At 36.4% G+C, this 12,476-nt stretch overlaps 1 protein-coding gene across 1 annotated transcript in view; it reads left to right on the forward strand.

Annotated features, from left to right (window-relative positions):
• Window positions 1–12,476, forward strand: part of CSMD1 (CUB and Sushi multiple domains 1) — a 1,197,588-nt gene that overhangs the window by 1,084,457 nt on the left and 100,655 nt on the right. The window contains exons 47-48 of the mRNA XM_074581652.1: window positions 1,420–1,608; window positions 5,837–5,983. Of these exons, the coding sequence (XP_074437753.1) occupies window positions 1,420–1,608; window positions 5,837–5,983 (336 nt within the window). The remainder of the gene's footprint in view (window positions 1–1,419; window positions 1,609–5,836; window positions 5,984–12,476) is intronic.

Genomic DNA, 12,476 nt, shown 5'->3' on the forward strand with positions numbered 1-12,476 from the left:
CCTTCCACACGCAAGTCTGGAAAACTGTATCTAGGTTAGAGAAAGGACAGGAATAAGCCAGCTTCTCAAAGGTAAAGGTCAATGCACTATGTAGGAAAGTGAAGAACAATTTATATGTGAATTAATTGATAAAATTCCTATTTTTTTTGCACTGTTGCTTTTGGTGGAGGGTTCAGATGCAGATTTGTCCCCAGTGCATGGACGGAAGGTAAAGACTGGACATCTTTTATAACATATAATTTCTTCCTCTACCGGTATTCTTAATTTCTCTCTGAGGACAATTAAAGTCCTGACACCGTTTTCCAGAAGTTTACAGCAAAATTCTTCTTGGCTACAACTGAACCTAAATTTCACCTCCAAGTTTGTAAAAGGCCAACTAAGGGAAATGGTCCAGTTTTTAATGTTCGTTTCTGATAGTTAGTGTTTTTTCCCTTGTAACATTTTTCCACCTGATCATTGTTTTATGTTTTTTGCCTTTCCTATAACCTTTAATTTATGCAAGTACTTGGGTACTGTGACAGTCAGTTTCCAGGAATGTATTTCTGTCAAGATAGATTTATGAATCTTGCACAAAAACCATCGTTAAAATGCACATATATTATGAAACTGTGGACAAAATGTATCAGACTTCAACAGCAAACAGGCATGAAAAAAACAGTCCTGTGTGAGAGGCAAAATGTTAAACAAAAACAGTGACCAAAAAAATAATTTCTTAATCAAAACCAACCAGTATTTAGGATATAAAATTTATAACATTTTAGTATAGTATACTCCATGTCATATGCAGAGATGATAAACACCTGTGAATATCAGGTGAAACTGTAAAATGTTAGGGGCTCAGAGTTTAAATAACAGGGGAAGTGGTTCCTGAGAAGGTCTTACTTGGATGACTTGGAGTATTATGTATCCAAAATATACCCTTTGTCTGTGCAAAACGCGTATGTTTTCAAATGATCTGGTGTGCCTAGAAGCTCCAGTATGTTTTCATGTTCCTGTAACAGACTTTAGTCTTAAAGGTGGGTGGGTTTTTTAAGAACTCAAATAGAAGACAGCTATTAGGTTTCCAAATAAAAAGTTTTACAGGGACTTTTACCTCACCTATGTGAACGATAACGCTAGCATATGTGAATCTCTTCACAGTAAACCTTTTGGAGTGTGACGTATTTCTGGATGAATGTTTTACTCCAATTAATATTCTGTTTCCTAAATGCAACATTTATAAAGGTGGTCCTGTTTGTGTTTGTGCTAAAGGGAACTTTATTTCCCTTCCATCTAGAATACAATTTTAGCATGCTTTCATGTGGAAACTTAACCTGAAGCATACGTATCTCTGAAAAATAATACTGGGTTTTTTTCATGGGAAGGAAACACCTTATTTCATTGCTATTCTTGTTGTTGTTCTTATCGTGCCCTTTTTAGCACAATGTCCGGCGAATGAAATCCGTACAGAATCATCAGGAGTGATCCTTAGTCCAGGTTACCCAGGCACCTATCCCAACTCTCAGACCTGTTCTTGGACTATAAAGGTTGAGCCAGGATATAACATCTCCATCTTCGTAGAAATGTTTCAAAGTGAAAAGCAGTTTGATGAGCTGGAGGTATTTGATGGTAAGAGAGATTTAAATTCTATCTAACCACAAAAGAAAACGTATCAGGTCAAATGGGGCTTGATTTCCAACTGTTGGTTTCATAAAGTATTGATACGTCTGAAACAATAGTCCAGTATTTCTATTACTTTTGCCTTAAGTCTAAATCTGTTAGCCAATGAAAATTTTTATAGATGCATTCAGGACAAAGAAGCTTTTAAATTTTCTTAGGTCTTGTTAGAGGAGAAGCAGTAGCAGATGCAGCATTCCTATGAAAGTCATACCCTTTTCTGTTTCCTGGGAAATATATGAAGGTGTCTGAAAGGAGAATTTAATGTGCTGTTTTGTAATGGATCATTTCTGGTGAGGAAATATTTTGGTGGTATAATTTCATTTGTCCGATTTAATAAAATTATTTGAGGCTAAATGCTCAAATTTGAGTCCGCATACCCAGTCTACTTTCTCCATAGCATAGCAGAACCAGTGCTGTACTGTGGTTGAATATATACCCCAGTTAAAGAATTTGACCATCTGTTTTGGGACAAAGAGTAAAGAAATGACAAAACCTCAGTTTCTAGAGCGTTACTCACAGCAGCAACATCTCAAAGGGCCCTATTTAATTAACACGCTATTCTTATTTTTTACTGAATTGTGATCTTATTATCACTTGTTCTGTTATCATTGGTTGATGAGAATATCTAGTCCCTGATTGTTCTTTAATATATTTTTATTCACTTGGAGACTATTATCATATCTTCCCTCATTAACCAAGAATGTATGATAACTATGATAGAACTGATTAATATTCACTGTGGGAGTTTCATAATAAGAAAAATATTAAAAAGTCATATGTTTGAGGTATCTTTCTCTAAGTATTTTTCTTAAGAAGTAGATTTTTAATGTCTAAAATTTCTAAAATATTCTCAATTTTTGATAGCAGCATTCTGGAAAAAACCCACAATATTTTTCATTCTTTTGAAAAAAAGACAGTTCATTAGCGTTTTTTTTTTCTTTTTAATGTGTATGTTGGTCCTTGGCAGGTTAGTGGAGAAAATAGTCTGAAAAATTAACATTGTCTTTTACTCCACTCTTTTTGTATTTAACATCAAGACAATACGTAGTGTGCCTGGAACTTTTCTAGTGGTCTGATCATTTTGCTTGTTTTCTTTTGAAAAATTCTGTTGAAACTGCTTAATGTTCCCGATGAAGATTTTTGTTTTCTTTCTTATACATTTAAATTTAATGAAACCAGATTATCAATAATAGATCTGAGAGACGAATTATGGCAGTTACTACATTTTTAAGCATTGTCATTTCATGACATGAAATCACATTCTTACAAATTCATCTCTAGTGCAGCTCTACTGAAGTCATTTTTTCTACCACCTACCAGCAAACCTAAATGAGAAAGATAATGGCATATTTATAACCTCTCAATACAGTGCCATGTAGAGATTCCTGAGCTAGCTCTCAACAAGTTGATATTTAATATGGCACATTGCAGTGCCTTGCAGAGATACTTGCTTGTGTCCCTGTGGCCACATTAGCAATGTGCTTTGCTAAGCTAATTAGTTCTACATCTCAGCATGACGAGTTTGTTGGGGCAGAAGGCAGTGCTGATATGGCTATACTGTTTCCACTGATAGATAGAACTCGGACTTGCTCGTTCAGAGCCAGCTTAGATATTTCCCTGTATTCCTGCATTTTGCAATAAATACATGTCATATCCTGGGACTTTGTGTAGTCTAAAACAGCATGCCTTTATGTAAGTTACTAGAACTGCACTGATCTATCTATACCAGGTAAAGATACGTCACCAAACTTTATGCAGAAACTATATAAAGATTGGCAAGACAACTTTTAGAGAAATATTATTTGCTAAGGCACAGGTCTCTGATTACTTAATAAGGCAGCTTGGGAATCAAAACAAAATAGTGACTACACTGTAAATTACGGTGCTTAAGCAGCTGGATGATGATCAGTATTGGCATTCAGTCAATGAGGCCAGCCTGGTCAGCTGAGAACAATAAGCCCATTAGCCATTCCCACTTATCAGTCAGACTCTTGGGAAATGCCATCTGTATTCTAAACCAGAGAAGCCATAAAATGTACCATGAATATAACTATTAAAGGCTTTTGAACTTCAAAACACTGTATTCAGGCTACTTACACTGAATAGCATTCATTTAATACAGCAAATATTCTTTGATTATTTTTTTTCCCCTGAAATAAACCAACAAAATTCTGTCATTGAAAATAGACAGAAATGGCAACTTTTACCTAATATTCCGGAAAGCATCATATGACAGGTCAGCACACCAGAAGCTGAGTGTTTATTTCCTTATATAGACAAACTCTGAAATAATAATAAAAAAATCAGACTCAAGAACACCTACGTCATGCTGCAGACTTTTCTGAACATCATCTGAAGAGCTGCCTGCTAGTTAAGGTACAGAAACTGAAACTCAACTTCAGGAAAAACAAAGCAAACTAAAAAATATTGAACCATTCCTCTGATCTCCCAATGGCTAAAAAATGCAGTATGGCATGTGGTGCTGCAAACTAATTCATGATCAGTAACAAGGAAAGATTCTCATCTCTTTGTATGTACTAGATCTTTATTTGTAATTGTACTCTTTGAGACCCTTTATTTGAGAATTTTGAAAGAACATACACATTCCAAACTGTAACAAATAAAGTGTATTAAACAGACTTTACAAAGCCCAGGGTGAAGCACAGAGAAACTAAATGAATTGTCATGTTCTAAAGCATTTTTTCAAGCAAAAGTAGGAATTGACCTTAGCATTCCTTATCAGTTATCATACACTGTAATCATCAAATGCTAACTCCCTAATATGAAAAACAAACAAGCCACAAAGCATTTTGATGAGGGCATGCTGGGCAACCTGCACCTAAAGCTATGCTTATTTGTTCTTATTTTGTATATGTATTTATTAGTTAGAATTTATTTAGTAATGCTTATTTAGTTGTAGTGTTGTCATTATGGTGACTGAACTGCAGTTCCTAAGAACTGGGAGGTTGTCTTAATCTTTATGGTTTGCTGTGTCTTCTCTAGCCTCCCTTTGGTACCTGAAATGTCCCGATCAGAAAATATACTTATTTTTTATTGGACTGGAGGGGGAGAAGGCTAGCAACGATTATATTCAATTTTTAGGTGTCCTTTGAATTCAGTTTTATTTTTGTGTTCTCATGCAACAGAAGAAGAGCTGATCAGGCTGCAGCTGCTCAAACTCAGCAAAAATGAATGAAGCAGCCTCTTTATTTGAAATAACTGCTGTGGCCAAGATAATGTTGGTTGAACATGGCTTTCCTAAACTTGAAAAATGTGGAGCAAAAGGCGTAGTGAGCATGTGAAAGGAAGGAGTTCAGCTGGAGAAAACATAATATGGAGGAAGAAGATGCCATTTCATGTTTTAGAAAGCTTTCAGTTGGAGATTGGCTTGATATATGGATTATTTTTCTTCTTGCATATATGTTGTTTTATTATATAACTAGCCCCCAAATCACTATTTGTGCTGCAAGGATTTTGTTGTAGTGAAGATATCGGTCTAGTGCCACAACACGTTTTATCAACATCCTGTATTTACAAGTGTTTGTTTCTTTTTTTACACTAAAATGATACTATAATAAACACACTATGTTTTAACAGAACTGAGTCCTAGTGAAGTATGTATTATAAATTCATAGCACTTGTACATAAGTGTATTCCACAGTGAAACTGTGATGATCTTATATGTGACAGAGCATTTTTTAGCTAAAGTGTTCACTATGTACTATGGTGGTGGTTAAAATTATACAAGCTGTACAATATCAAAGAATATATAGATTAGCTACCACTCACTAGTTGGAAAAGAGCTTAAATAAATAATAGATATAAAAGGACAAGGAGCAGAAACATAACTTCATTCAAAGTAATTGTCCCAAAAAGAAATTAATTTAAAAAACAAAAATTCACTATTTTTTCAGTGTTCGTGGCAAAAATACTCATTGTTTTATATTTTAGTTTGTTTGTACCAAGATTGTTTTATTGTGTCCTCTAGTGAAAACCTAAAACTGGAATGGATAGTTTAAATAGAGTTCTGTTAATTATTTCACTGGCAATGATGTGCCACGTTATTTCTTATTCTTTCCTTGTATATTCACATTCACCGATGAGTTAAAATATGGAACGGATTACTTAAACTGGTAGTACTTAAAAGCTTCAATAGTTTCTTTATTCATCTCCAAAGGTTCTTCTGGGCAAAGCCCTTTACTGGTTGCTTTAAGTGGAAATCATACTGGACAACTGAATTTTACAAGCAAAATGAATCAGCTGTATCTTCGCTGGTCAACTGATCATGCAACCAGCAAGAAAGGATTCAAGATCCGTTACTCAGGTATTTTATAACTATTAATGATTTCCATTAAATTGTACTTTGTGGTTACATATACTATTTAGCATCAAATTAGGACTTGTAATATAATGTCTCTTTCTTTGAAGATAATTTATTATAATGTACGTTTTGACCATGTGTCATCATTCTAGTGCAAGTTCAAGGTAAGCACAGGACTTGGACTCTGTTTTTTCCCGTTTTGCCAAAGATCTCCAGATTAATACTTCTCCAATGAATATTTCTCTCTGCAACCTGCTCTCTGTTTAGCAGACCTGGAGCAAGGCACTTGAAGCGTAGCGGGTGGAATAGCCCTTAGATTTACACAGGTGTACTCAAGAATGAGAATTTTTGATCCTGAAATGGTATGTCCTACTCCACCTGCAATTCAGTGCAAAATTATTAAATTTAAAATTTCCTTGAGTTGCAGGTCACAATTTTTATTCCTATGCTCTTCTTTATGTACAAATAAATGGAAAACCAGAGGGAAGAATATCCCACACTTCTTCAAGAAGCTGCATGTCAATCTGGTGTTGTGGTGGCATGAAAATATGTAAATAGTCTATCCAAATAGTGTTTAAAATTATGTCCCTTATTAAGAAAAAAAATCAGTTACCAGTATTGCAATACTGGATTATACTCTATGTGTAGACATACTGACCTTTACTCAGTTAGCAGCGTATTTAGGATGTTTTCACACCAACATCTGCAGACACATTGCTCCTAAAAGGTTTGGCTTATGGATCATTTACATGATGTAAATAGTGAGAGACAGAGGTGATAATTGCTGTCTGTTGTTAACATTTGCTTGTTCTGTGTTTGGACTTGATTAGCAATGTAAAGGTTGTGTGTGTTAATTTTGGTGCCTAATGTCAACATAAATTAAGTAGAGAAAGGAATACTAAGAATGTTTTAGATCATTTTATCACGCACCAGGCATCTCACATTTATTCATGCAAAATGCCATTTAGGGAGATGATTTTCACAGAGCTCACGCCTTTCCTGTACCATCCATGCACTGGCTGTCTAACCTCTGGAAACTTTCTCTTGATAGTGAAATAGAAGATCAGGGCTGAGCTCAGAGCATAGTAGTGATCATTGTTTTGGGGACTTAAGACCTATGAGCAGAACTGTGAGCAGTCGGGGAAAAAAACAGTAAAAGTATTATGTCCACCTTGCAAGCAGCATTTGGAGTATTACTACAGACAAACTGAAACTGAGGGGTGGGGGAAAAGGAAGTTGTTTTCAAGCATACTGGAGGTTCATTTAGTTTTTCATAGGGAAAAGTAAATTGCAGGACCTAATAGATGGATTGAGAGTGTGGTGAAAGGAACAAAGAGAATCTGTCATAACCCTCAGATGTGTGGCACTGAAGGGAGTGGGCCTTCTGTTGTGAATTTAAAGTGAGGAAGTAATATCACAGTTACAAAAATAGAGTTCTGTAAAGGATTTGTCTTGTAAGTGTCAAGTTTCTAATGAGACTGATTTTTGAGGAATGAGAAATTACACCTTTGTGTGTACACAAAACATGTTTTGCAGTAGCGAAGAAGTGGTCTGTCTAATTACTAGGCTCAATTCATCAATTATTATGGCACTAGCTGCAACTAATAATAAAATTGGGGGACTGGAGAGAGATATGCAATCCTTATGGCTATGTTTTAGGAACAAACAACTGTTTTGCTTTTCCGCTTCACTGTCAGTGCCTGCATTTTTCTCTAAACTTCTGTACGTTTTACATGAGATTCAATGGAAATAATCAGCATGAAAGAAGAGTAACAGTGAGCAGCAGCATAAACAATTGGATTTGAATCTTAATGAGGGAAAGCAACATGATGAAAGTAGGAAAAATACAAGATCCCAAAAAGGCTATTGATACCATGGCAGCTGTGACTGAGCCAGCAGGCTTCCTCATAATGAAGACCCTACTGAAATGAATTACTGCCCTCCCACAACCCTCCCCTTCTTCTCCAGCTATGCCAGTGCACAAAATTTTGCAAACTGTAGTTTTGTCACAACTAGATTTCATTTGTGGATACAAATTTTCTTCACTTTTTAGAAGTGCTAGAAGCTTTCAGAGGAATGCTTAATATTGCCTCTAGCGTGCAAGCTTACTTATAAGCTATTTGTCTAATGTTGTATTTTTCTGTCTTGTGGTTTAAGGCTTTTTACTAAATCTTAGTAGAAAAGAGATACAGCATTACAGCAGAGGGATATTCTTTTAAGATCTCTGAATATTATAGAGGCACTAGCATAATTTTAATCTAAATAATAAATTTCCTGACTGCACTAATGCCTAGATATTAAATGATCTCTTCCTTAATCTAGTGAGTATCTGTATAGGACAGTGAAACTAGGAGAGGAAGCATCAGTTAAAATTTCTTGCAGCCCTAGGGAAGTAATCCCTTTTGTCTTTGAAAGGTATGTAGTATGGCAAAATCACTAAAATGGATGCCAAAAATATAAGGAAAACATATTCCATGCTGTAATACTTTTTTTTTTTAATGATTGCTCATTGTTTTGAAGTGTTTGAACTTGACTTCCTGGTGCAGCTGGGTTCCACCAAAACTATGCAGTTTATTACAAATAGGGAAGATCTGTGAGTGCAGAAAGCGGAACTTGCTGAGCCCAGGCTAGGAAACTCACTCTCTAAGAGATGAAACCTGGAAATTGCTGTGAAAGATAGCTGCAGAATCTGCTTCTTGGCTTTGTATTCCCTCAATAGTTTATAACCATGCAAGCACATTCCTACCCAAGCAAGCTAGCACAAAGGCAGAACAAAGAAGAGGGGGATGATTTTTTTAAAAAGTAGTGGCGGAAAGAATGAAAGTGCACTACAGTACTTGGCACAGCAGCTGGATGCATGGTGATTTGGGAAGCAGAGTAGTTGACTTGCTACTTTGCAAGTTCCCATTGCCTCTGTAACATTTACAGGCTTTTTTTAAAAACTTTTTGTTAGTCATTCAAGAGTAAATACAGCAAGTGGTTACTTGGCTAATTTGTAATTAGCTGCAGTAGAACTATATATAGAGAGATATATATTATTAAACCCACCATAGATCTCTCTTTTACCTTTATTCTGCTCTTGTAACCTCATCTGCTATTGCAAGAAGCTTAATTCGTCACCATTCATTTCATCTTATTTTTAAGCATTGCACCTGTGAAACAACTGTTCCTATTTCCTCTCTATTTTTAGTTAAAAGAAAAGGCTATTGATTGGTTTGGTTTTGTCTCTACATTTTCCAGTAGCTGATTAGAAATGAGAAGGAAATTGTATGAAGAAGTTAATCAGAGTCTTTATAATTGTTTCTTCTGTGGTTCCTAAACTTTTAGATGGTGATTTGCTGTAGTAAATACAGCAGGAAAGTCACACAATGGGGTTTATACAGTACTTTGAATCAAGAGCAATATGAACAGGTTCATTTATAAATGTTGAACCATCAGTAAGAACATCTGTATTGTAAATAGCAGGTTATTTAGTCAGATACTTAATTTTTTGAAGATGCAGACATTCACAATTATGTCACTGAAAAGGGAACAGGCCTTTGCAAATTTACCTTGCTGTTTTCATACTGTTTACATATTAGATTTAAAGATAAACTGCAAAAGAAAAAGAATGGCAGCTTGACCTTTTTTTGTTGTTTGGTTGAGTATTGTTCTCTGGTTTTATACTGTACATTTTAAAGTGAAAAATAACATATGGAATGGATGGTCCATTAATTAAGGAACTGCTTTAGTAATCAGAAGAGGTATGTGTAGTTTTCTTGTGTGACCTTACCTAATCACTTAAGACAGCATCTGATTTCTTATCTATAAAGTGAGAATCACAGAATCACAGAATGGTAGGGGTTGGAAGGGACCTTCGGACATCATCTAGTCCAACCCCCTGCCAGAGCAGGGTCACCCAGAGCAGGTTGCACAGGAACGTGTCCAGGCATTTTTTTAATATCTCCAGAGAAGAAGACTCCACAGTCTCTCTGGGCAGCCTGTTCCAGTACTCTGTCACCCTCAAAGTACAGAAGTTTTTCCTCATGTTAAGATGGAATTTCCTGTGTTCCAGTTTGTGCCCAGGCACAACTGAAAAGAGTTTGGCCCCACCCTCTTGACACCTGCCCTTTAGATATTTATAAGCATTGATGAGACCCCCTCTCAGTCTTCTCTTCTCCAGGCTAAACAGACCCGGGTCTCTCAGCCTTTCCTCATAAGAGAGGTGCTCCAGTCCCTTGATCATGTTGGTAGCCCTCCGCTGGACTCTCTCCAGCAGTTCCTTGTCCTTCTTGAACTGGGGAGCCCAGAACTGGACACAGGACTCCAGATGTGCCTCACCAGCACAGAGTAGAGGGGGAGGATGACCTCCCTCGACCTGCTGGCCATGCTCTTTTTAATGCACCCCAGGATGCCATTGGCCACCTTGGCCACAAGGGCACATTGCTGCCTCATGGTCAGCTTGTTGCCCACCAGGACTCCCAGGTGTCTGTCTTCAGAGCTGCTTTCCAGGTCAGCCTGTAGGTCAGCCCCTAACCTATGCTTGCCCTTGTCTGTCCAGCTCCCTCTGTGTGGTGGCACAGCCTCCTAGTAAGAATCACAGTAAATCTCTGCCTCACTGGATATTTCAAGAATAGCATCACAAAGGACATAAGATCCCCTGGTAGTATGGTGATGATGACAAGTAAGTATCCAAAAGGGAAAGTTAAAAGGAAGCAGTGAACTAAGCTGTGACTTTTTATCTGTCAACAAAACAATCTATCATATAAGCTAAACAAAGGCAACATGGGATTTCAAAGAAGGATTTTTATTTATTTATAATTTCAAACATAGGGCAGAGTTTCAGTGGATAGTTATAAGTATCTTTTTTGTATATGTTTTTGGACTATTGACCAAAGATATTGCTGGGAAGTTAAGTCCTTTGCTAAAATAAATTCCTAGAGAAAATGACATATAATTCACTGCAAGACAGATTTACAAAATCATCTGGGGGCTTTGGACATCCAGTTTCAAAGAATTTTAATTTGGAATTGGAAATTATTATTTAATTGAGCTTCCCTTGGACAGAGTGCCTCATACAGCTTTAAAAAAATCTCACTTTAAATGTTCCAGCTCTTAAGAGAATATGCATTGTGAAAGGAAGAACATGGTCCTGCAAATGCAAAATTGGTGTTTATCTGTGCTGCTGTCCACACATCAGTTGAGTTGTGATGTGTGATTTAGCCAGGCGGTTATTACCCTGTTGGTCTTCAATTGCAAGTGACAAACGGACACTGTGATTACAAGCGAGCTGAAAATGTTCAGTGTGTTGCCTTGCAAAAAACACTGGTGTTTAAGAGACCTTGAAAGAACGTGGATGCTATGTCACTTGGAAAAGTCAATTAAATCTGTAAATGTAAATCTACTTCAGGTCACTGGAATGGCTTCACAGAAGTTTATCACATTTTGTGATACATTGTCATTCCTAGATGACAGCACTCCTGTATCATTGCACCTGTATCAGCTAAGCCTCATGAAGTTCCAGGACAGATTCCCTCTCAGAAACTGGCTGAGAGAAAAAAGCATTTTATCCCAGTGGTCCTTGATGCAAGACTGCAATATTTTATGAGCACTCTGTAGACATTTCTGCTTAAGCCCAGAATTTTCACTCAGCTGACAGTGACTGTGGTTTTCAGTCTGACATTCTTCAAGCATTTGCTTACCCTCCAGATCTTCAGACATTTTTTATTTATTGCCTTGTGTGTGATTCTTCAGTTAATATGTCAGTTCCTCATCCTAGAGGATGTTATGTATGCTTCATCCTGGACTCTGAAGTGAGTTCAGTTTAAAGAACAGATTAAAAATTACCAAACTGTAGTTTAAGAAGGAAATTGTATAGAGACTTATCAATATTCCTTCACTGTCTCAGTAAGTATTGAGTCTTCAACAAGATTTTTCAGAGTTGTAAAATAAAAATCCATCTTCAGAATGTTAAATAATTTGCCTCAAATGCTTTCCTTCTTTTCATGCTATGTATAGCTTAGACATAGTAAATTCTTGAGTATCAGCCGCCTTTATTCATATTTCACTGCCTTTGCAGCACAAAAGACTATGAGTTTTGGTAGGGCTTTTTACGTAGATGAGGACTACAGGCACTGCTTGCCTGCAGCATTGTTGCTGGCTTCTGACATACTAACTGCCTACTGCTGCTACTTTAAAACATTGTCATTAATAAACATTTCTGTAATAGCAGGAGGTGGATCTGATCTATGTTAAATAACTATTTTAAACATATTATCCAAACATATATGATTCATATCACTTATCACTCAGAAATTGGAAGAAGATTTTCTGGTATCATACTTCTAAATTTCAGTTACTGAAGTGTTGAGTGGATCCTGCCGCAACTGAAGTCAGTGTGGATTGTGGTTAAACATATAACACTAGGCTGGAAAAATCAGACCATAGTTATCAAAATAGTTAAAATTTTAGTATTTTTAATTTATTCTCTGTATTTAAAGTGTTAATCTGTAAAGTG

Source organism: Larus michahellis, chromosome 3 (assembly GCF_964199755.1).
Source record: "Larus michahellis chromosome 3, bLarMic1.1, whole genome shotgun sequence".
NCBI lineage: Eukaryota > Metazoa > Chordata > Aves > Charadriiformes > Laridae > Larus > Larus michahellis.